General features: G+C 42.8%; 1 protein-coding gene across 1 annotated transcript in view; it reads right to left on the reverse strand.

Moving 5' to 3' along the window:
* Positions 1-27,944, reverse strand: part of LOC123773112 (angiopoietin-1 receptor-like) — a 191,479-nt gene that overhangs the window by 52,188 nt on the left and 111,347 nt on the right. Inside the window, exons 17-18 of the mRNA XM_069315142.1 lie at positions 13,454-13,647; positions 9,074-9,278 (exon numbers count right to left, since the gene is read on the reverse strand). Coding sequence (XP_069171243.1) covers positions 9,074-9,278; positions 13,454-13,647 — 399 coding nt within the window. The remainder of the gene's footprint in view (positions 1-9,073; positions 9,279-13,453; positions 13,648-27,944) is intronic.

A 27,944-nucleotide genomic window follows, 5' to 3' on the forward strand; every position in this document is an offset into this window, starting at 1 on the left:
ATTCTAAGTCAGATATTAGTTCTCCGACCCGGCTCAATACGGTAATAAGTGTAGTTTCACTACTAGTAGCCCAATTTTTACCCAGTTTAAACAGTCATATTTCAGACGAAGTAAGAAAGGAAAATAGAGTTACCGAGCTCCAGCTATTGTCCCCTGCTTTAGCTTACTCTTATAACCTCATTAGTATACATCCAAATCAACTGAAATTTAAAACCGTTACATTTAAGAGGCAGTAAATAAGATCAAAGCAGTTACCGAGCTCCAGCTCGGTAACTGCTTTGATCTTATTTACTTTGATCTCTTCCTCCTCCCTCACTCCCCTTCTTTCCCCAGCACCCCACGCCCTTATCTTCCCCTACGCCACCCAAACCGCCCCCTTCCCCTAGATACATTCTCAACTTTGACCCCGCGAGAATTTGAATTTGTATTCTACATCTTTAATATTCTGTTATTATCTGTTCCATGAGACATTGTCTCACAGTACAAAGTTTCTTGTAAATACATCTATTACTAATAATCTTCTTACTATATATTTGTCAATACTCGAGTGTAAATACGCATCATCTCTATATTCCCTCTGCATGGTCATTACATATTTGTTAGATATTCTCTCCATATTCTGCAAATTTTCACAGCACAGCTCTCTGTTGTGTAACTCTCTGTACAACTTGTTACACATTATTCATGTTCTCTGCAAGTACAAATCATATTTTTTGCTTGCTTCTCCGTATTCAACGCATTCTCTTTCATGTTCCCTGAATTCTTTTCATTACCTTAGATATTCTATGTTTTCCCATGTCCCCTTTATTCTTTTCATTCCCCTTATATATTCTATGTTTTCTTTGCATGCTCCATAAGACTTAAACAGCTATTACCATATCTTACTATATTACCTTACTATCTTATCATATTTTGTCATTATTAAAATGATACTACTCAACACCTCCATCATTTACATCTTCCCTCCGTGTTTTCTAAATTTTCACAGCATGTTCTCTGTACAACTTAATACACGTTATTTATATTCACGGAAGGTTCTTAGCATGTTGTTCACTAGTTCTTTGTTCATTCTTGGTATACTCTGTATATTCTCTTTACGTTTTTACGTTCTCCGCAAGTTCAATTCATGTCCTCCGCATGTTCTCTGTGATCTTTTTATAGTCTTAGATGTTCTCTGTTTCTTATACCAAATGTACAATTGTTTCTGTCATTCAATAACTTGTTTATTGTTATGTATTATCAACAGCAATACGGTTAACCAACAAATTTTGCTATAAATTATTTAATTTCAAATTAATTAGTTACATTTTATTTAGTTTTCAAATTAATTAGTTAAATTTTATTTAGTTTTCAAATTAATTAGTTACAAATGATTTAGTTTTCAAACTAATTAGTTGCAAATTATTTAATTTCAAATTAATTAGTTACAAATATTTTAGTTATTTACAAATTATTTATTACAAAGTATTTATTTATGTTTATTTTTAAACAACTATGTCAATATATTTCTTAACCAACATAATATATCTTATCAACACTGTTCTTAAACAAAACTACACTTTATGCTGTAATAAATTTACTAAGACAATCTTTTCTTAATGTTTCTTAACTAACATCACATTTCACACAGCTGAAAATAGTCAACTGTAACTTCCTTGAATCATTTCTTAACTAACATTACACTTCACTCAACTGAAAGCAGTCAAGTGTGACTTCTTTCAACACTTTCTTAACTAATATTATCCTTATGGAGTAGGAAAAAAAATCAAAGATAATTTCTTCATAATATTTCTAACTAAAGCTACTCTCTGACCCATCTGTACGCATCAAATAAAGCTTTCATTGCATCTTTATGCTACTTAATAATCTCAAAGATATCAAAGATAATCTCTATGACATCTTAATGCTTTACATAATACTCTCATGCTCTCTTTATGTAAGAAGGATACCCTCAGTCACCAACAATATTCTCAAAGACACCAAGATACACTCAGAGACATCAAGAACATACTCAAAGACATCAAAAATGCACTCAAAGACTTCAATAATGCACCCAGAAACATCAAAGATCATCTCAAAGTCATATGGGTTACATTCAGAAGCAGCAAAATTATTCTCAAAGTCATCATGAATACACACAGACACACCAAAGACAATCTCATAGACATCAAAGAAACTGTTTGAGACATCAAAGAAACACTCGGAGACATCAGGAATATGCTTTGAAACATCTTCGGGCATTTTAATAATCTCTCCAAGATAGCAATAACACGTTCCGATGTAATTAATTAACATTTGTAATTTATAAGGCATTTTTATGCTTCAGATGATACATTGTAACACACATTGTTCTTCATTCAATAAATAAATAGGTAGTCAAAGGTATCTTTTTCAAAGGATATATATCAACTATAATCTGTAGTAAACTTACTAAGACACATCATTATGAAGTCTCAATCAACTTTAAGTATTATTTCAAGCTAAACATGTACAACTTTTCGTAACCTTTCTTATTTATGTAACATCCAGTATTCACTAGATTTTTCTTTGTTATATATATTATTATTAGCAAGACAAACTTTACCAAAGACATATCTTATAATGTAACTTGTTTATACAATAACTTTTCGTAACTTTATATTATATCTATGACAAAACTTTTAATTAATCAACTTAATACAAAGATACTAAGACCTGTATGTTAATTAACAGCATTTTACTATGTTTTACATCTCTGATAATAATAAATCTCACAAAACATGACTCTTTAAGAAAATAGTTCACATTTTCTTAACAAACTTGCATTTCCGTTGCTTAATTATTCTGTTAAAATGTATTCTCTCATCCACTTTGTTTTAAACCATTTTCTGGACAACAATACTTTATCCCACCTACCCTGATTTTCCTGTGATAGCCTATCCTATTGTAACTTACCTACCCAAACTTATCCATTCTCTCCTTCATAATGTAACTTACCATAACTTATCATAACTTACACAACATAACTTTCCACACATAATCAACCCTACCTGAGGTAACTTATTTACTTATCCCCTCACTACCTGATGTAACTCACTTGTGTTACGTAAAGGTGTTCGTCGTGTTATATCGTCGCATCGAGATAGACGTTGTAATATTTAAGAGTAATGTTCCCACTTAAAATGTTGCAGGGAGAACAAGGGTAACGATCATGAAGGTTGTTAACGACCAGTGCGGCATGACTCGTCCGGTGGCTGGAATTCTGATGGCCAATCAAAGCCACCGGGCGAGGCAATGAGTACCTGCCGAATCGTGAGCAAAGCAGTACTCTACTCACTCCCATCCAGTCGACTTGGCGTAGTCGTGTGTGGCCAGTCTTGCATCTAATTTGTGACAATGTGCTCCACTCTCTTTATAAATATGGCCAGTAGGATCTAGTTGGGGTCAACGCCAACGTCTCAGAAATCTACCGTCTCCATCGACATAGTAAGAATATTAAGTCGCCTAAGGAGTTAGAAAATTTCTACCGACGCTTAAGAGTACAGTATATCAAACCGTCGTGGAAGTTTAGTTGTCTGAGGGAGTTTCAATAACTCTGCTCTGGAGTTTTGGAGTAGTAGAACCGGTTAAGAGAAGTAAAAGGTTCTGAAGTGAACCGTTATGATTGGCGAGTGACGGCCATCTCATTAACTTTGGGCCTATCCATGTATATATAACTATACATATGATGTACCTAGGTGTTTGGTAATATAGTTGAATATAGCCGTGATATATTTCTTTACCTAACTTATTATTTAATGACCTTAATCAAAACTTAACCAAGTAACATGTGTCGCACCTGACAATGGGTTAGGCTGAGAGGTACGACACCTGATTTTGCCCAGAGGAAATCACATTAGGATACCTGGAAGTAATTATAAGTTAAATCTAAACTAGATAACTAAACTTATATATTTAAATGTGTTGGACTTATTTAATTAATCGACAGCTCGATCCCAACTCATGACCCAACTTACATAGCTTGCTAACTAACTTAATTTACAAAACGTAACTTACTTAACCTCTCCTACTTGCCTATCCTCCCCGAGGTAACTAATCTATCCCCCCCCCTAGCTGATGTAACTTACATAACCTAACTTACCTTATGTAACTTACCTATCCTGACAACCTATCTTGCATAACTTATTAACTTAACTTATGTAACATAACTTATTTAAAGCATCATCTTATTCTCTCCGAAACATCAACTCGTCATATATTTACCCAGATAAGACCCTTTTAACACTTGCAGTTACAAACCAGAACTTTGATATTACACTCGCAAACATGTATAAACTTAACTTACAATACCCTAACACAAACTTTTACATAAATTGCATAAATACTTACACAAATATGTCACAATCTCATTTACACATACAATTATGATTACAAACTAGCATAAACTAATAGTCATACAACTCTGACAAAACACATACTCATACTCAAACTTGCAAATACACATACACTTACATTTATAAACACGCATTTGCACATACAAACTCCTTATATACAAAATATGTAGAAACTTACACAATTATAATGACATTCACTAACTTATACAAAATACACAAATACTCGGTTCACTTTCACAAACAACCCAGACTTGCACTCACACATACTGTTTAATAACTTACTCACTTTCTCAAACTTTCACAAGTACTCTTGTATATACACTCTTTCAAGCTTTTGCACATTATATAAACTTGGTTAAACATACAAATATACTAACACAAGTTATATTATTAAATATGACCGAAAAAGTAAGATTAATATATCTAACACGAATTTTCTCAATATTTCTTATGGTTCTTTTCACTGTTGAGGGTAATTGAAAAATCAATTCTCCAAAATTCATTTTTATTTCTAGTCTGACGTGACACTTGAACGCGTTTCGTAATAACTTATTACATTTTCAAAGACTTTAGTTTACACACACAACTATATCCTGCAAACACTAAACAGAGTTTAAACAGCTTTGATTTTAAACCTGCATTTGGGTGAGGTGATATGTTACAACAGTTTTGGATGAGGTGAAAACAAACTTTCAACACAAGACAGAACACGAAACAATGGGTATAATATTTTGTAAGTTAAAGGGAAGAATGGAAGTAACAGCAAAGGGCCTATTGGCCCATATTTCTTGATGCTTCTATATTGGTGCGGAGTCTTGAAGTGGGTAGAATATAGTTGTGCATTAATTGGCTGTTGATTGCTGGTGTCGACTTCTTAATGTGTAGTGCCTTGCAGATATCAAGCCGCCTGCTATCGCTGTATCTATCGATGATTTCCGTGTTTTTTGTTAAAACTTCTCTGGTGATGGTCTGGTTGTGGGAAGAGATTATATGTTCCTTAATGGAGCCCTGTTGCTTATGCATCGTTAATCGCCTGGAAAGAGATGTTGTCGTCTTGCCTATATACTGAATTCTTTGAGGCTTACAGTCCCCAAGTGGGCATTTGAAGGCATAGACGACATTGGTCTCTTTTAAAGCGTTCTGCTTTGTGTCTGGAGAGTTTCTCATGAGTAGGTTGGCCGTTTTCTTGGTTTTATAGTAAATCGTCAATTGTATCTTCTGATTTTTGTCTGTAGGGATAACGTTTCTATTAACAATATCTTTCAGGACCCTTTCCTCCGTTTTATGGGCTGTGGAAAAGAAGTTTCTGTAAAATAGTCTAATAGGGGGTACAGGTGTTGTGTTAGTTGTCTCTTCAGAGGTTGCATGGCGTTTCACCTTCCTTCTTTGATGTCTTCAACGAAACCATTGGAGAAGCCGTTGTTGACTAAGACCTGCCTTACCCTACAGAGTTCTTCATCCACTTGTTTCCATTCTGAGCTGTGGCTAAGAGCACGGTCGACATAAGCGTTAACGACACTCCTCTTGTACCGGTCTGGGAAGTCACTGTTGGCATTTAGGCACATTCCTATGTTTGTTTCCTTAGTGACGACTGCAGTGTGGAAATCTCCGCTCCTTTCCATGACTGTTACATCTAGAAAGGGCAGCTTCCCATCCTTCTCCATCTCGTAAGTGAAACGCAACACAGAATTCCGCTCAAATGCCTCCTTCAGCTCCTGCAGATGTCTGACATCAGATACCTGTGTAAAAATGTCGTCAACAAACCTGCAGTATATGGCCGGTTTCAATTTCATGTCGACTAAGACCTTTTGTTCGATGGTACCCATGTAGAAGTTCGCAAACAGGACACCTAGGGGAGAACCCATGGCGACCCCATCTACTTGCTTATACATGTGCCCATCCGGGCTCAAGAAGGGCTCAAGAAATAAATACATAAATACACAGAAGACACCGTTCAACATAACAGGCCAATTGCACTTGATTAATCTTTGTACGTAGATAGCAGCTGCCTCGTATGGGCCAATAGGCCTTCCGCAGTTACCTCTATTCTTATGTTCTTATGTATCCCCCCATGTTTTCACCTTCATTGTCTTATCACCTGACCCAGTGCGGGTATAAAATCAACCAAACCTGAAAATTCCTTTCACTTGAGAATGAACCATGGAGGTTCCTAACGTTGTGCAAATTGTATAAATATGTGTAATACATTCTATAGTAATTCACTTCTTTTCTTCACTTTAAAATTACGAAAATGAGTTCTGGAGGACTCCTATTTCAGCTAAGCCTTGATGCTAAGAAAATAGAGTGATAGAAGCCCTAAATCAGAAAATACTAAATACAGAATATGCGGTCATATTCAATGAGACACGTTTGAAAGAAAACCTGCTGCCAGTATACACACACACACACACTATATATATATATATATATATATATATATATATATATATATATATATATATATATATATATATATTATATATATAATATATATATATAATATATATAATATATATATATTATATAGAATACAAGATAACATGAAAAGAATACAGGTAACATGAATGAGAATGCGATGAACATGGAGAAACAGGCGAAAAATGAAGTGTATTTGCAGAGAACATGAATAACGTGTAACAAGCTGTACAGAGAACATGCTGTGAAAATTAGCAGAATCTGGAGAGAACATCTATCAAATATGGAATGACCATGTAGAGGGAATATAGAGATGTTGCGTATTTACACTCGAGTATTGACAAAAATACAATAAGATTATTAGTAATAAATGTATTTACAAGAAACTTAGTAATGTGAGACTTCGTCTTATGGAACAGATAATAACAGAATATTAAAGATGTAGAATACAAATTCAAAATCAAATTCTCGCGGGGGCAAAGTTGAGAATGGATCTGGGGGAAGGGGGCGGTTTGGGTGGCGTAGGGGAAGATAAGGGCGTGGGGTGCTGGGGAAAGTAGGGGGTGAGGGAGGGGGAAAATATCGGGGGTGGAGGGTATTGGTTAGAGAGGGAGAAGATAGGTGGGCAGGGAGCTGGTGAGTGAAAGAAGAGATAAGATAGTGGGCGGTGCATGGGTGAGATGATTAAGGGGAAGGTAGATATGTTGGGTGGTTTTTTGGGAAAGGGAAGGAGAGATAAGGCATATTATGACAGATTCCTAATTACCTGGAGAGTGTGTATTTGCATACATGGGTATTGCAGGAGGGGGGTACAACTTATTGTTTACATTGGTGATAGGAGACGTGACAGGAGACGGCAGGCGGTGACAGGAGTGATAGGAGACGGCGGCGGTAGATAAAAGTGCCTGACTTCTTGGTCTGAAAGATCTATATTTTAATTCTTAGGGAAGTTTAACTGAAAATACAGGAGTGATCTATAGCGAGGAACATGAGCTGAATTTGATATCACTGTTTTATTTTCTTTCTAGGTCTGAATTACACCTGTTTTAAATTTTACAGATATTAAATTGTTATTAGCAAAGTTATGGGAGTAAACTAAGGTGGAGGACAAGAGCCAAAGCTCGGTTACTGCTTTGATCGGATTTCCTTTGTCCGAAATAAAACGATTTTAAATCTCAGGGAAATTGATTTGCTATTAGCGAAGTTGTACGAATTAACTAAGGCAGGGACAAGAGCCGGAGCTCGATAACTGCTTTGATCTTATTTACTACGTCCGAAATGTAACTGTTTGAAATTTCAAGGGATTCGGATAGATATTAATGAAGTTATAAGAGTAAGCAAAGGCAGGGGACAACAGCTGGAGCACGGTAACTCTATCTTCTTTCCTTACTACGTCTAAAATATGACGTAGACATAGACATTTTAAATTGGACAAAAATTAGGCTACTAGTAGTGAAACTACACTTATTAACGTATTGAGCTGGGTCGTAGAACTAATATCTAATACTGGGAATAATCTTTTAAACATATCTGTTTAAGACTGTTGAGTTTTTTTTTCTCCTTAAGAACTCTTCAAGACTACAGCAAGGAGTAAAACTCTATATATTTACCCTAAAATAGTTGGCTCTGGGGGATGCAAGTGTTGGCGGATGGGGGTAGGGAGGGGGGGGGGTTAAGAACTACAATTTGTAGGTAGGGATTAGTTAATGAACTCCTAATGAACATATTCTCTGGTTATGGGAACTCTGTAAACTTTACTTCTGAACGGTAATAAAATGTATATTTTATACATAAGAATTCTTTAACAAACTTCTATGAACACATTTTCCGATAATGGACTTGATACTATTTTAAACAAACAGAAACGAGAAACGAGGTTCTGAAAAAAATAAGTATTAAATTATATGACACAGCAGCGCCTTTTGAGAGTTCGTTCATTCTTTTTTTTTTTTTTTTTTTTTGGTAGATATCTACAAGAGTTGTTACATTCATGTACAACCACTAGTACTCGTAGCGTTTCGGGCAGGTCCCTGGAATACGACCCCCGCGAAGAATCGTTTTTACAACCAAGTACACATTTTACTGTTGAGTTAAACAGAGGCTACAGTTAAGGATTTGCGCTCAGTAAATCCTCCCCGGCCAAGATACGAACCCATGACATAGCGCTCGCGGAATGCCAGGGGAGTGTGTAACCACTGTGTCCAGTGTGACACAGGAGCGGTTCCCCCCCCCCCCTCCAAAAAAAAAATCATGGATAAGTGGTCAAACGCACTATTCACACCCACCTGGTAAAGTCTGGCAGCGACCCACTCCTCCATCCCTGCTTTGCTTTTCCTCTTCACCTGGGCCCCCTCCTGGGCCCCCTCCTGGGCTCCCTCGACCTGCCTCAGTGTGTCCTGTAACCCACGGACCAGACTCTTGGCCCGGGTGCCGACCTCTTCAGCACTCTCAGAGTCTTCTCCAGCCCGGGTCACCACAACCCACTGGTACCTGCAGCAACACAAGTCACATGTAGTCTTAACTTACAATATGTGGAGAGAGGTTACAGCTTGGGAGTTATCAAGGAATATGTGAGCTGAACACATAAATCCTATCATGGGTTTTGTTCACTGTGACCAATAAACACAAACAGTTTTAAACTTCATGAATAATTTAAGAAATGTAATTGAAACATTATATGACTGCTTACACTAGTTCACAGATCATTACTAACAAGAATTAGGGTGGAAAATTACACCAGAATACCCCTGGATGGTCAGGAAAGACCGCCGGTCTGATCTGAGAGATGGCTGCTCGACTTCAACAATAGTAAATGTAAGGTAATGAGAATGATGACTCGAGATGACCAGAAGGCCGTTTCACAATTGAGGAAGTAAGCCCCGGAAGAAGATATAAAAAATGGATATAGTAGCAAATATAGTGCCAGATCAGTCTCCAGAAGCACCTATCAAGCGAACCATATCAACAGACACGCAAAGGAGGCGGTCATCAGAGTAGCTAACAGGAATCTGTATAGAGAATCATTCAGTGAATGTGGACAGTGAGGGTTTCAGGGCCCTTATGAACTCATGCAAGAACAGATAGGCCTGGCACGAAGGTTTTACGTAAACAAATGTTGTCACATGTTGCCTGTGGACACTGGCGACCCGAGTTAATGGACCGACAAGTATTCCTAGTGGCCTGGACGACTCGCTCCACTAGTGGCTAGTGGCCTGGATGTCTCACTCCACCTGGTTGATACCTGGTTGATGGGGTTCTGGGAGTTCTTCTGCTCCTCAAGCTCGACCCGAGGCCAGGCTTGACTTGTGAGAGTTTGGTCTACTAGACTGTTGGTTGGAGCGGCCCGCAGGCCCGCAGGCCCACCACAGCCCGGTTGGTCCGGAACGTCTTTTAGAAAACAGTCTAGTTTTCTCTTGAAGATGTCCACGGTTGTTCCGACAATATTCCTTCTAGTCGCTGGGAGGACGTTAACAGCCGCGGACTTCTGATGTTTATACAATGTTCTCTGATTGTGCCTATGGCACCTCTGCTCTTCACTGGTTCTTTTCTGCATTCTCTTCCATATCGTTCACTCCAGTACGTTGTTATTTTACTGTGTAGATTAGGGATCTAGCCTTCCAGTATTTTCCATGTGTATATTATTTGGTATCTCGTCTCCTTTCTAGTGAGTACATTTGGAGAGCTTTGAGACGATCCCAATAATTTAGGTGCTTTATCGCGTCTATACGTGCCGTATATGTTCTCTGTATTCCACTATTTCAGCAATCTCTCCTGCTCTGAAGGGGAAAGTGAGTACTGAGCAGTACTCGAGACGGGACAACACTAGTGACTTGAAGAGTACAACCATCGTGATGGGATCCCTGGATTTAAAAGTTCTCGTAATCCATCCTATCTTTTTTTCTGGCTGACGCAATATTTGCTTGGTTATGCTCCCTAAACGTTAGATCGTCGGACATCATTATTCCCAAATCCATGACATGCTGTTTACCTATTATGGGCAGAATCGATTGTGTTTTGTACCCTTTATAATGTTCTGGGTCCTCATTTTTGCCGTACTTGAGTACCTGGAATTTATCGCTATTAAACATGATGTTATTTTCTGCTGCTCAATCGAAAACTTTGTTGATATCTGCTTGTAATTTTTCCATGTCTTCCGCAGAGGAAATTTTCATGCTGATTTTTGTGTCATCTGCAAAGGATGACACGAAGCTGTGACTTGTATTTTTATCTATATCTGATATGAGAATAAGGAACAGCAGTGGTGCAAGGATTGTACCTTGAGGTACAGAGCTTTTAACTGCGCTTGGACTTGATTTTATTTGATTAACTGTTACTCTTTGTGTTCTATTCGAAAGGAAAATAAATATCCAGCGTCCTACTTTACCAGTTATTCCCATTGACCTCATTTTGTGTGCAATCGCTCCATGATCACATTTGTCGAATGCCTTTGTAAAGTCTGTGTATACTACATCTGCATTTTGCTTTTCTTCTAGAGCTTCTGTGATTTTGTCATAATGGTTGAGTAACTGTGACAGACAGGATCTTCCCGCTCTAAATCCATGTTGTCCTGGGTTGTGTAACTCATTATTTTCCATAGAACTAGAAAATTTATTCCTAATCACTATTTTAAAAACTTTTATGTGCGATGGTAATGCAACTGGCCTATTATGTTTCGCCAAGGCTTTACTCCCCCCTTTTGTGCAGAGATATATCTGCAGATTTAAGTGCTGCTGGTATCTCCCCTGTATCTGTGCTCGCGCTACTGGTACTTTACATTTCTTTGTGAATATTGAAATGCTAGTGACCTGGATGACTCGCTCCACCAGTGGCTAGTGACCTGGATGACTCGCTCCACCAGTGGCTAGTGACCTGGATGACTCGCTCCACCAGTGGCTAGTGACCTGGATGACTCGCTCCACCAGTGGCTAGTGACCTGGATGACTAGCTCCACCAGTGGCTAGTGACCTGGATGACTCGCTCCACCAGTGGCTAGTGACCTGGATGACTCGCTCCACCAGTGGCTAGTGACCTGGATGACTAGCTCCACCAGTGGCTAGTGACCTGGATGACTCGCTCCACCAGTGGCTAGTGACCTGGATGACTAGCTCCACCAGTGGCTAGTGACCTGGATGACTAGCTCCACCAGTGGCTAGTGACCTGGATGACTCGCTCCACCAGTGGCTAGTGACCTGGATGACTAGCTCCACTAGTCCAGGCGTATGGTGGAGGTGGTGAGGGAGTCGACTTGGACCTGCTGCCCCCATATTACATAATTATTGCATAAAGTTCACTCACAACGCCACAAAATATCCACACAACACCACATAGTACCCACATAGCACCACAAAGTACCCACACAGCACCACAAAGTACCCACACAGCACCACAAAGTACCCACACAGCACCACAAAGTACCCACACAGCACCACGAAGTCCCCCACACAGCACCACGAAGTACCCATACAGCACCACGAAGTACCCACACAACACCACGAAGGACCCACACAGCACCACGAAGTACCCACACAACACCACGAAGTACCCACACAGCACCATGAAGTACCAACAGCACCACGAAGTACCCACACAACACCACGAAGTACCCACACAGCACCATGAAGTACCAACAGCACCACACAGTACCCACATAACACCATGAAGTACCAACAGCACCACGAAGTACCCACACAGCACCATGAAGTACCAACAGCACCACACAGTACCCACACAACACCATGAAGGACCCACACAACACCACGAAGGACCCACACAACACCACGAAGTACCCACACAACACCATGAAGGACCCACACAACACCACGAAGGACCCACACAGCACCACGAAGTACCCACACAACATCACGAAGTACCCACACAACACCATGAAGGACCCACACAACACCACGAAGTACCCACACAGCACCACGAAGTACCCACACAGCACCATGAAGTACCAACAGCACCACACAGTACCCACATAACACTGCACAGTACCAACACACCACCACGTAATAACCACACAGCAATACATAGTACCAACATAGCACTGCATAGTACACCACACAAGTCCAAATAGCATATAAACAGCAGAGCATAGTACCCACATAGCCCCATATAGTACCCACTCAGCACAACATAGTACTCACACAGCACCCCATAATACTCACATAGAACACACACAGCACCCCATAATACTCACATAGAACACACACAGCACCCCATAATACTCACATAGAACACACACAGCACCGCATAGTACTAACACAGCACCACATGGTACACACATATTACTCACGCAGCCACACATATTACCCACACGGTACCACAAAGTACTCACACAGCACCCCATAATACTCACATAGAACACACACAGCACCGCATAGTACTAACACAGCACCACATCGTACACACATATTACTCACGCAGCCACACATATTACCCACACAGTACAACAAAGTACTCACACAGCACCGCATAGTACACCACACAAGTCCAAATAGCATATAAACAGCAGAGCATAGTACCCACAGAGCCCCATACAGTTCCCACTCACCACCACATAGTACTGATACAGCCCCACATAGTACCCACGCAGCACCCACTCAGTGCCAAATAGTACCCACACAGACCCTCATAGTACCTACACATCACCACATAATACCCACACTGGAAAGGAGGACACATCTGGCAGACTGATGGTAATAGAGTTGTTTGAATCTGTGAGCCACTGGAGCTCTGAGGTCACTTGTGGTGGCTGTGGCCTGGTCCAGTACCGCTCCACCGTCCAGTCACTACACTGTAGACTGTTGCACGCCCACACCTTCACCTCCACCTCCACACCTGTATGCACACCTGAGAACTGAACACAATACAAGTGTTATATATATAGGGACGTTTTTAAACACTTTTAATGCCGATAAAAAATGAACTCGTTTAGCCTACACAAAGTGTACAGGAGAATGTTGACGCCTCTATAATGTCATCTGTTACACAGACCTGCCTTGGTGAACGTAGAGACGCCCTATAGTGTTATCTGTTAGGCAGACCTGCCTCGGTGAACGTAGAGACGCCCTATAGTGTTATCTGTTAGGCAGACCTGCCTCGGTGAACGTAGAGACAACCTATAATGTCATCAGTTAGACAGACTTGCTTCAGTGAATATAAAAGCCTTCATGATGTTATTTAGCATACAATAACACCAACAATATTTTAAAATATACATACCTGCAAGGAAGAGGGTACAATGCCCATGTACCAGACACTCGGGAACGAGTACTTAGCGAGAACTTTTTGTACTTGGAAAAGTTACCGCTAATTTACCACCTGTTTTTAGGATAAATTATTGCCTGAAGGGGATCCATTATCGTAGGATACGCTAATTTTGGGTGTACCATGTAATTCATCATGATCATATGTCTGCGGATCAATGTCCCAACGGTTCGGTCTCAAACAAAAGTTACGTTGCCACCTGTTTTAGAGATTAATCGCTATCGTATCAAGTTCGTTTTCAGAGAATATGCTAATTATGAGTGTGTGATGCATTTGTCAGTGTCCGATGTTAGTTTCACCAAAACTAACATCGTTAGTTTACCAAAAAAGTTAGTTACCAAGTTATCTTATCGTTTAATTCGTTATTACCTGTTAAATTTTCACTAGATTTAAAATATAGTCATTTCAGATACATTACGTTCAAATTAAGTATTTACCGAGTATTTATGTCCACTGAGTGCTCATGTCCACTGTCTGTCGTTGTAAGTCGCAATTCGCTGTTGTAGCTTCGGACAGTTAGCATACTTGTAATTCATTTATGCATTTTAAGCAAACATATAAACATTCAAACAAAATTCTCTTCCTCCCCCCCCCCCATTCTCTGCCTTCCAATCACCCCACCTACTGTAGAGTTCACTCCACACCTCTCCCTCTACACTTTCCAATCACTATCTACCTCCTCCACCTGCTTCGACCTTAAGCATGCGACAGGCTCTCTTCCCTACTCCCTCCCCTCCAGCACCACCCACGCACCCATATTTTCCCCCCTCGTACCCCCCCCCCCCCTACTCTCCCTTACTCACACTATCTACCTCATCCACCTGCCTCTGCCTTAAGCACACCCTTTTTCTCTCACACCTTCCCCAACTCCACTTGTGCAACCAAACCTTCCCCTCTCACGCCCGCCCTTCTCAGCTTTGCCCCGTTTGAATTTATTTTCATTTCTCACTCTTATTTTACTGAGTTATTTTTATTTTACCTATTCTACATTTCAGATATAGTAAAATCGATCAATGCAGTTATCGAGTTTAAGTTCCTATCGTTAGTTCAATGTTCACCAAAACATAGTTATTTCAGAACAACTGAGTTACTCGGCTCTTGTCCATCGCCTTAATCAAAGTAAACATGTTTCCCCAGATCAAAGTACTTATATAGTAAAGCTATGAAGCTCTTTAAGCTCTTCCAGAAGTCAGGTGTCGCTATCTCCCCATTAAGATATTTATCTATCAAGAAACGAAAGAATTCTCTCTCTTATCATTGTAGGTAAGTAGTAAGTAATTATCAAAAGAAGGTACCAAGCCGCAAAGGCTAAGTAGCACCATCAAATGTGTGGAATAATCATAAGGGTGCTAAATATCACTAGGGGATGTCAATATGAGGACAGAAACGCATAAAGCGAACGATATCAAAGGTATCCGATTCACCAAAAATTTTATTGAGGGACAGATTGACCAAGAGGGACGGTCGAGAAGTAAGACACGTTCGTCCTGGAAGTCAGGACATTCAACAGATATGCACGACTGTAAGAGGGACAATACAGTTTGAACAATAAGTAGCAGGACCGCGCTTCATTAAGTGCCCATGAGTTAAATGTGTATGGCCAATACGTAACCTCGTCAGAGCCGTTTCCCACCACTGGTTACGGTGGTAGGAGGAAGGCCACAGGCATACACTACTCTCAAGAGCATGCAGTTCATTACCAGTAACAGAAGACCAACAACCCTGTCAACGGGCAAGGACGGAGGAATGAATTACCAGGTATAAGTCTGAATAAGGAATATCTTTCCAAGAGATGGGATAAGTGCAAATAGCTTCCATAGCGGCAGCGTCCGCATGCTCATTTAAGGACACACAAATATGGCTGGGAACCCACCAAAACTCATCTGTCTTAAACCTACTGGAGATAAGAAACAGCCAATGTTGAATCTCGACTACCACCGGATGGACTGGATTAAAGGACTCCAGAGTCATGAGGGCACTGCAAGAGTCAACTACAACAACAAAGGTGGATTAACAGTGAGAAAGCAGTTGACGAAAAGCATACAGAATAGTATAAAGTTCTGCCGCGAAGATGCTAATCTCCAGAGGCAGGTGACACATATAGGTGTGGTCAGGAAAAAACAACAGAGTAGCCTACACCGTCTGCAGACTTCGACCCATCGATGAAGATGGAAATGGAGCGAGAGCGCAAAGAAAAGTGTTCAAGGAAAGGGCGTTTCAGAACTGTAGGAGGGGAAAAAGCTTTAGTCACGTGGGTCAAGATTTTACACAATGTAGGAAGGGGGACCCTCCACGCGGGCAAAGACAGAATGACCCGAAGGGAAATGTTGATAAAAAGAACCGAAAGAGCATTTTGTAAGCGAGACAACTGTAAAGAAAGAGGTAGGTGGAGAAGGGGAACAAGAACCAATGGAATGGTAAAGGTCAAGGCACGACATAAGCGAGAGTGAGGGTGTTGAAAGGACCGTGCAAGGTAGCGAAGACAGTAGCGATCACAGCGATCTTGTAGAGACGGGACGCTAGTTTCAACATACAGGCTGAGGGTAGGGGTCAAACGGTTTTCCAGAGCTGAGGCATAACCCAGTACGGTGCAGAAGCAGACGAGTAAGCAGGGCAATCATAATCGAGTTTAGACAGAACGAGAGAGGAATGTAAAGAGAGGAGCGTGCGCCTATCAGCTCCCCAAGAAGTATGGGACAAGACCTTAAATAAGTAAGTTAAGGGCCTTAGAGCATTCAACTCAGTGTTTAGAGATATGGGGGCGATAAAGACAAACGAGTGTCAAAGATTAACCACAAAAGCTTAGCAGAATCTTTGTACAAAAGAGGATGACCATAAAGGACAGAGGGGGATAAAGAACGCCCTGCTTCCGAGTTAAAGTCAAAGCACAAGTTTTAGTCGTAGAGAACTTGAAGTTATGATCGGTGGCCCAAGACGACACAGCATCAATCGCATGTTGAAGCCGCCGTTGAAGGAAAGGTGAATCATCACCTCGACAGCAGTGGGTAAAATCGTCAACACAGCGAGCAGAGAAGATGCCAGAAGGAAGGGAAGGGAAAAGAGTAGTACTCAGAACACTTGCTTGGGGAACACCGTCAAATTACCGAAAAGGGGCAAAGAGAGTGGCACCAATCCTCAATGTAAAGGAACGAATAGAGAGGAAGCTTTGGAGAAAAAGAGGGAGATACCACGAAGGCCAAAAGAACGAAGTTGGGACAGAATATGGTATCTCCACGTCGTGTCGTATACCTTTTTCAGTTAAAAAAAGACAGGAACTACTAAGGTCTTCGCAGCAAAAGCAGTACGAATACAGACCTCCAAGTTCACCAAGACATCAGTCGTGCTGCGGCACTTGCGAAAACTAAATTGAGAAGGGAAGAGGTAGTGATAGTGCTCCAAGAACCACATCATACAGACATTGACCATATGTTCAAAGAGTTTGCAGATGCAACTCGTGAAAGTAATGGGGTGGAAGACCTTAGGGGATGTTTCTAGAGGCCCTGGTTTCCGGATAGGAAGAACAACCGCATCGAGCCAGGGCTCAGGCACTGACGACGACTTCCAGATACGGTTATACAGATTCAGTAAATACTGAGATGTGCTTGAAGGGAGACAGCGAAGCATCTCATAATGAATGTCATCTGAGCCATCTGCTGTAGAACCGCAGAGGGCCAGAGCAGACTAAAGTTCGGAAAGAGAGCAGGGATCGTTATAGCGAAGTCGGAGATGAGAGCAGAAATCTAAGGAAAGAGATTCAAGAACAGGCTAACGAAGGAAGGAATGATTGAGATAGATGAGAACCGGAGCTAACAGTCGAAACGTGGGAACCCAGTTCAGTCACGACAATCACTGGATCCACCACAAGAGTACCACGGAGGTGAAGGTCTGGTGGAACAATCTGGATCAAACTTCCCCGCTATCTTGTGGATTTTCTTCCAGATTTGTGGCAGAGGAGTATCAGATGTAATGGTGGAGACATGATTTCCAACTCTCATGTTTAGCTGTACGGAAGGTTCTACAGGCCACCGCACTCGCCTTCCGAAATAAAATAAAAGTGGCCGTTTGCCGGCGTTGGTGTTTCTTCCAGGCTGCCTGCTTACAGGGGACTGCCCGACCACAGTCTGCATTACACAAGGGAACGCACATTCCCATGCCGCGGGAGGTAGAACGGGGAATAGAGTGGAAGGCAGCGCCGAATATGGTGTCATGAAAAAGGAGGAGGGCCCGAGAAAGAGGCAGAGTGGAGAGGTCGGAGAGAGTAGCATGTAGGGTGAATAGGTACCGGTCAGCCTTGCCAAACTGCCACAGAGGGAAGGAGAGCGGAGGGTGAAAGAGAAAAAGGTGACAAGAATGGGGAAATGGTCACTGTTATAGAGATCGTCAAGCACCCGCCACGTGAAATCTAAGTAAAAAGAAGACAAGCAAAACAAAAGATCAAGATAGGAGAGGGTGCAAGTGCGGGAGTCCACATGAATGGGTTCACCAGAATTCAAAAGAGACAGGGAAGAAGAGAGGGTAAATGGTTCGAGAAGGTGGCCCCGGATGTTTGTCAGAGCATCACCCCTGAGGTTATGCCGACAGTTGAAATCACCCAACATGAGCACAGGCTCTGGTAAGGAGTCCAACAGGTGCCTAAGATCAGGAGGAGAAAGCGGGACATTTAGAGGGAGATAAATGTAACAGACTGTATACCATTTACTCACAAAGATATGTGCTGCAGAAAATTGGATAGGCGACTGAAAAAGAAGGGGGACGAAGAGAATATCGGTACGAATCAAGGGAGCAGTAGAGTTACGGACCCCAGCAAATGCTGGAAGGGGAAGAGAAAGGAATAACCACGAAAGTGACCAGACGAGTATCAAGCATCGACTCCTGGGGACACACACAAAGCGTTGAAAACTGTGTTGTCAGAAGTTGGAGTTCATGGAAGTTGGCATAAAATCCACGAAAATTCCATTAAAGAATAGACATTGTCAAAAGGAGAGAGAACAGCAACAGTGAACAATGAAGAAACTAAGGCAAAGAAGAACACAGCATACTAAAGAAGATCAGGATCAGGATCAGAGGGCATCATGCGTAAATTTTCAGCACTTATTGCAAAGTCTAGGAGAGGGAATGTACTCCTGAATGGAGCATCTAGCACCAGCAAGAATTATAGAAAGTGGAAGGGTCCTACTATCTAGAGTGATCTTCACAACCCAAAGAGTCTGATGACGACGACCACGAGGGGGTCCGAGGGAACGTGGCAATATCCTCGTGGCAATCTTTCAGGTCCCTAACACCAGTTGCATCATGGTGTGGGATGATAATGGTGCAATACTGGCCTTTAACCAGGCCTTTTTGGAGACCCTAACAGGGGTCTCTCAAATGTTGGACAATGCGGTTAAGCGGGCAACTGCACCCTGAGAAGGAGCAGCAACGATACGTGTACCAAAACTAGTAAAGTAAAAAGTAACAGAGACATCTGTTTCATATTCCTTTTTAAAGAATACTCACATTAATTATGTTTTGTTCTTGCATGAAGTCATGTATATATATTTTTATAATATATCGTGTAGCTGGCAACACAGTGTGGACAGGAGCGCGGGGCTTACTAGTCAGGTACTAGACGTGTGAGATTCGAGTAAACTTCCTGATAGTATATAGATTGCTTGTATTGTGTAGTTGCCAGCAGTTTCCTCTTTATTATTTTCCATAAATAATTTTGTTTTATATAACATACATTACCTCTGTTTTTACATGTAAATTTAATTATTCTTATTTAAGTTATTTTAATGTTTGCTTTAGCAAACAGGAGGTCTGGTCGACGACCGGGCCGCGGGGACGCTAAGCCCCGGAAGCACCTCAAGGTAAGGTAAGCACAGTATTGTTGCTCATTAAAGAAATATAAATTTATTATAAATTTACCATTCGTTGTATTGTGGAGGGGGCGAGAGCGGCTTCCGACGCCAGTTTAGTTCAGTGGCTGGGAGACGGGCCTCGGGTCACCTGGTCTGATTTTGATAAGTGTCTATTTTGTATATTTTTCCTGTTTTGTTTTTGTAGTACAATTATCTAGTGAGACAACTTTACGATAGTATTACTTAATAAGCCATTTGATTACTGTTATACGTAAATGACCTATTTAGGTTTTATAAATATACATTTTTATTATATAAATATTTTATATACGTGTGATTTTCATATTTCCTGGTGAAGTCATATCGGATGCGCCGGGGCGCATCCGATCCCACGATCGTCGTCGCCCTAAATCAATAACAACAACAACACAGAAACAGAGCTGATTGTAAACAAAACAGAGGGCTTCTCACAACATGCACGACTCGTCAAAGACTCCAAAATATGAGTCAATCAACCGAGAAACTGCCATTGTGACCTCTATAGCAAAGACAAGAACTGAATATCCGACTTGTTTTATGCCTAACATTATGATGCCTTTTAGTTTAGATAGAAACATGCTGGTTATGAGCAGGTTTAAAGCCCAATGAGAGTGAGTAGTGTTTTACTCAGCAACATCATACCCATTTATTTCATATCACACCTGTACTTTATATGTTAATGAGCAATTCTTACAGCCCTAACTTCTTACAGGTACATTTGTGATTTGGATGTATAAGAAGGTGAGCTGGCTAACATAATCTGTGATGCTTTCATACCCTTGCTGCTCCACAGACTCCACAGTGCTAGTCGCCATTACATGGCACCCTAGACTGCATGTGCCACACCCTAATCTGATGTAGGATCTGCCTATCAGGCCATATCAACCTATACAGATAAGCTCATACAGTTATACTAATATAATTATAATTGTGTAACACTAGCCTAGCTGTAGCTTAGACCACGATATGTGGTATAATTTATATTCAACTTAAGGTAAATGTTAATAATTATTATCAAATCCCACCCATTGTAGTATAAGTTGTAAACAACCCTTCAAACTATGTGCAAGTAAACCACCCGCTGGCATCTGTGGTGTATTATTGAGATGTAAAATGACGTCAATACCATCGTGGGAGAATAGAACGAAATTGAATAACGTTACTTATTTCCCGGATTAGCACCGAGAGAGGAGGCGGGAGAGGGTACTTGCTCACCAACGCTCACATCAGCAACAACTGGAGTGGATCCCTGAGGAAGCGAGCGAATTAGCATCGTGTTATTCTGGGATCATCTGTTTACTCACGACTCCCAGGCATTGCTGCCAGCTTCATATATCAAGGGACATTGCGTTCCGTCGGTGGTTACTGCTTTGATAAGTTTTTATGGCTATAATTACCGTTTAGAATAACCGGCCATTATGCCACAAGACAAATAAAACATCCAGAGTAAGTTTATGCCCTTTAGGCAGTCAATCACTTTTCTTTGAGATTAACTGAAAATATATTTCCCTTATCCGAATTACAGTGTATATTTTCCCACAGCGTGGAGAGATACAACCGGGACCCAGCAGCCTCAATTTGTGATTCACGTGTTCGCCACGCTACCACGATGAGGCTAGGAATTTGACTGACTTTTGGAGAATTATCATGCGTACTCTTAACTGGCTAGACAGCTAAGCCCTTTAAACCACATTTATGATAATTGTTGTTATATTACTAACCCCATAACAAATTATTTACCCATAAATAACCAGCTTGTCATAGCCAGGGGGTGGTAATGGGGGACGAGCTCCCATGACCTATAAAATGCTCCTATACGGCATGCGTCTCCAATAGCCTTTGACAACCAAGTCCAACTCCTGGCCTGCACGGGTGGCTTAGTCTTTAAGTCCGGCGGAACTGCTTTTACCGACAAAAGGGGCGAGGGCGTGCCTCTGGCGCCTTAAAACCAGCTGCTCCGGGTAGATGGGACTCGATAGCCTGAAGGCAGCCCATCTAGGGGAAGGAAAACCCTGATTTTAAACCTCCGCTGCCTTGCGGCCATACCCCTTTTTTGGGAAAGGCTTCAGGAGTCAACCTCGACGAAAAATCCGGAGTTGGAGCCCCTAAGGCAGTTCGTTGTTGACGTCGACCTCGTTCTGGCAGCTCCTGCGACGTTCCTGGAACCAAGTGTATTGGCATTTGCCTTTCTATTGGATAATTTCAGCAACGTGGAGAGAGGGGGACCTGCTGCATGGGTAACAGCTTCTCATCAATATCTACCTACCCAGGCTTCGCGCCCTGTCAGGGCGCAACTCCATAGTCTTCCGAGACTGAAGGATGCCTACTACTACTACTACTACCCATAAATGTTTATTATTGAATTTATTTCATTATATATAAGTTACTAGGTAGATTTAGCATTATTAAGTCTACCACCCAAATTTTGTGGAAGTGGAACTACCTGACTAGTAACCAAACAATAATACAGTCCACTCATACAGCCCATTTAATCATCTGATAATAATACTAAGAAACATTTGTTAGGAAAATCCCCATATGGGGAGTTCCATAGGGGGAGTCCTACTGCCTCGTCCATTCTCCTACATTGGTGCAAAGACCCCCATTCTCCCTTTTGCTCCAGCCTGGACGTCCAACCCTCCTCTTAGGGCAGCCCCTCACGGGCGTCCTCTCCATTGGGTGGTCCGTTGACTCACAACGACCCTACTGGGGTGCCCTTTCGCATGTACAACATCCAAAGAGGGGCAGGAGAGGGGGCGAGGGCCACCCTCACCGGTACCAGGGAGGTGTACGTGAGCCCCTCACCACGACAAGGCGACACCACGGAGTGGGATCATTGTAGGTAAATATGAGTTTACCAGGAGGAGTAAACTTCACCTTCAATACTGACCTCACCATCAATACTGCTTATCAGCAGGCATGTGTGAGTACGTGTGTAAATACTCACTCAAGTTGGATTATCCGCCAATATAAGGCCTTATATCACTTATTGCGATTATTTTAATTTCCAACCTGGGGCAAACTAAATAATTATTTCTCTTTTCTCTCTTTCATTTACTTTCAGAGTTATTTACCGCAATAAATAATAATAATAATAAATCATTCAATGTGCCCTCTTAGCATTCTTGTTCAGAGGCCTAGGGGAAAGAAATATTACGGGCATGTTCTTGCATGTTCTATGCACATTATATTAGACGTTCTCTATATTCTTCATATGTTCCCCAAACGATCTTAAATGTTCTCGAAATGTTCTTGGCATACTCTGTACGTGTGGTCTGCACAACTTGAGACACATTCTTACATATTCTTTACCTACTTTCCACATGTTCGCTTTATGTTATTTACGTTCTCTGCAAGTTCAGTTCATGCTCTTTTCATGTTCTTAAAAGTTCTCAGTATTTCTTTAAACCAAATTGTACAATTGGTTCAGTTATATCTTTATAAAGTAACTAGTTCATTGTTACATATTATGAACAGCATTACTGTTTCTCAACAAATTTAATTACTTATTTACCAATTTATTTAATTTAAAAATATTTATTTACATTTTATTTAATTATTAACAAAGCTATTTATTTACTTACAAATATTATTTGCAAATTTAACTCATTTATACTTATTTGTAAAATGGTCAATGCATTTCTTTTATCAACATAATATTTATTACTGACACTACCCATAACTGCAATGGCGCTCGCACTATGTTGCACATTACACAGTGGGTGACGCTGCACCATGCTACACATTACACAGTGGGTGACGCTGCACCATGCTACACACTACACAGTGGGTGACGCTGCACCATGCTACACACTACACAGTGGGTGACGCTGCACCACGCTACACACTACACAGTGGGTGACGCTGCACCATGCTACACACTACACAGTGGGTGACGCTGCACCATGCTACACACTACACAGTGGGTGACGCTGCACCATGCTACACACTATACAGTGGGTGCCGCTGCACCATGCTACACACTACACAGTGGGTGACGCTGCACCACGCTACACACTACACAGTGGGTGACGCTGCACCATGCTACACACTACACAGTGGGTGCCGCTGCACCATGCTACACACTACACAGTGGGTGACGCTGCACCATGCTACACACTACACAGTGGGTGACGCTGCACCATGCTACACACTATACAGTGGGTGCTGCTGCACCATGCTACACACTACACAGTGGGTGACGCTGCACCATGCTACACACTACACAGTGGGTGACGCTGCACCATGCTACACACTACACAGTGGGTGACGCTGCACCATGCTACACACTACACAGTGGGTGACACTGCACCATGCTACACACTATACAGTGGGAGCCGCTGCACCATGCTACACACTACACAGTGGGTGACGCTGCACCATGCTACACACTACACAGTGGGTGACGCTGCACCATGCTACACACTATACAGTGGGTGACGCTGCACCACGCAACACACTACACAGTGGGTGACGCTGCACCATGCTACACACTACACAGTGGGTGACGCTGCACCATGCTACACACTACACAGTGGGTGACGCTGCACCACGCAACACACTACACAGTGGGTGACGCTGCACCACGCAACACACTACACAGTGGGTGACGCTGCACCATGCTACACACTATACAGTGGGTGACGCTGCACCATGCTACACACTACACAGTGGGTGATGCTGCACCATGCTACACACTACACAGTGGGTGACGCTGCACCATGCTACACACTACACAGTGGGTGACACTGCACCATGCTACACACTACACAGTGGGTGACGCTGCACCATGCTACACACTACACAGTGGGTGACGCTGCACCATGCTACACACTACACAGTGGGTGCCGCTGCACCATGCTACACACTACACAGTGGGTGACGCTGCACCATGCTACACACTACACAGTGGGTGACGCTGCACCATGCTACACACTACACAGTGGGTGACGCTGCACCATGCTACACACTACACAGTGGGTGATGCTGCACCATGCTACACACTACACAGTGGGTGACACTGCACCATGCTACACACTACACAGTGGGTGCCGCTGCACCATGCTACACACTACACAGTGGGTGACGCTGCACCATGCTACACACTACACAGTGGGTGAAACTGCACCATGCTACACACTACACAGTGGGTGACCATGGTGTTATTGCACATAAAATGCATTCAAAAGGAATTACCGGAAAAATAGGCAGATGGATCTACAATTTCCTGACTAACAGAACCCAATGTGTAATAGTCAACAAAATAAAATCCAGCCCAGCAACCGTGAAGAGCTCAGTCCCCCAGGGTGCTGTGCTTGCTCCAGTATTTTTATCATCCTCGTATCGGACATAGACAAGAACACAACCTATAGCACTGTATCATCCTTTGCAGATGACACTAGGATCTTCGTGAGAGTAGGGAACATAGAGGACACGGCAAACCTCCAATCAGATGTAGATCAGGTCTTTCTATGGGCTACAGAAAATAATATGGTGTTTATCGAAGATAAGTTCCAGCTCATGCGCTATGGAAAAAATTAAAATATAAAAACGGAAACCACGTACAAAACTCAGGCAAATCATAACAGAACGAAAAGGCAATGTAAAGGATCTGGGAGTACTCATGTCGGAAGACCTTACTCGCATCACCCACAATAAAGTAGCCGAACACAAAGAACACAATAAAGTAGCCGTCACAACTGCAAGAAAAATGACAGGTTGGATAACAAGAACTTTTCACACTAGAGATGCTATACCGATGATGATACTTTTCAAAACGCTTGTGCTCTCTAGAGTGGAGTACTGCTGCACAATGACAGCCCCTTTCAAAGCTGGAGAAATTGCTGATCTGGAGAGCGTGCAGAGATCCTTTACTGCTAGAATCCACTCAGTAAAACATCTAAACAAGTTGGACCGACTAAAGAGCCTAAATCTCTACTCCCTTGAGCGCAGGCAGGAGAGACACATAATAATTTACACGTGGAAAATATTAGAGGGGCTGGTCCCAAACCTGCACACAGAAATAACATCACGTGAGACCAGAAGACATGGCAGGATGTGCAGAATACCCCCGTTGAAAAGCAGAGGTGCAACAGGTACTCTGAGAGAGAACTCTATCAACATCAGAGGCCCGAGACTGTTCAACACGCTTCCGCTACACATAAGGGGCATAACTGGCAGACCCCTCACAGTGTTCAAGAGAGAACTGGATAAGCACATCCAAAAGATATCTGATCAACCAGGCTGTGACTCATACGTCAGGCTGCGAGCAGCCGCGTCCAACAGCCTGAATGATCAGTCCAGCAACCAGGAGGCCTGGTCGACGACCGGGCCGCGGGGACGCTAAGCCCCGGAAGCACCTCAAGGTACCCTCAAGGTAAGGCACCATGCTACACACTACACAGTGGGTGACGCTGCACCATGCTACACACTACACAGTGGGTGACGCTGCACCATGCTACACACTACACAGTGGGAGCCACTGCACCATGCTACACACTACACAGTGGGAGCCACTGCACCATGCTACACACTACACAGTGGGTGACACTGCACCATGCTACACACTACACAGTGGGTGACGCTGCACCATGCTACACACTACACAGTGGGTGACACTGCACCATGCTACACACTACACAGTGGGTGACACTGCACCATGCTACACACTACACAGTGGGTGACGCTGCACCATGCTACACACTACACAGTGGGTGACACTGCACCATGCTACACACTACACAGTGGGAGCCACTGCACCATGCTACACACTACACAGTGGGTGACGCTGCACCATGCTACACACTACACAGTGGGTGACACTGCACCATGCTACACACTACACAGTGGGTGACACTGCACCATGCTACACACTACACAGTGGGTGACGCTGCACCATGCTACACACTACACAGTGGGTGACACTGCACCATGCTACACACTACACAGTGGGAGCCACTGCACCATGCTACACACTACACAGTGGGTGACGCTGCACCATGCTACACACTACACAGTGGGTGACGCTGCACCATGCTACACACTACACAGTGGGTGACACTGCACCATGCTACACACTACACAGTGGGTGACGCTGCACCATGCTACACACTACACAGTGGGTGACGCTGCACCATGCTACACACTACACAGTGGGTGACACTGCACCATGCTACACACTACACAGTGGGTGATGCTGCACCATGCTACACACTACACAGTGGGTGACACTGCACCATGCTACACACTACACAGTGGGTGACGCTGCACCATGCTACACACTACACAGTGGGTGACGCTGCACCATGCTACACACTACACAGTGGGTGACGCTGCACCATGCTACACACTACACAGTGGGTGACACTGCACCATGCTACACACTACACAGTGGGTGCCGCTGCACCATGCTACACACTACACAGTGGGTGACGCTGCACCATGCTACACACTACACAGTGGGTGACGCTGCACCATGCTACACACTACACAGTGGGTGCCGCTGCACCATGCTACACACTACACAGTGGGTGACACTGCACCATGCTACACACTACACAGTGGGTGACGCTGCACCATGCTACACACTACACAGTGGGTGACGCTGCACCATGCTACACACTACACAGTGGGTGACACTGCACCATGCTACACACTACACAGTGGGAGCCACTGCACCATGCTACACACTACACAGTGGGTGACGCTGCACCATGCTACACACTACACAGTGGGTGACACTGCACCATGCTACACACTACACAGTGGGTGACGCTGCACCATGCTACACACTACACAGTGGGTGACACTGCACCATGCTACACACTACACAGTGGGTGACACTGCACCATGCTACACACTACACAGTGGGTGACGCTGCACCATGCTACACACTACACAGTGGGTGACACTGCACCATGCTACACACTACACAGTGGGTGACACTGCACCATGCTACACACTACACAGTGGGTGATGCTGCACCATGCTACACACTACACAGTGGGTG

The sequence above is a fragment of the Procambarus clarkii genome, chromosome 81, assembly GCF_040958095.1.
Source record: "Procambarus clarkii isolate CNS0578487 chromosome 81, FALCON_Pclarkii_2.0, whole genome shotgun sequence".
Classification (NCBI taxonomy): domain Eukaryota; kingdom Metazoa; phylum Arthropoda; class Malacostraca; order Decapoda; family Cambaridae; genus Procambarus; species Procambarus clarkii.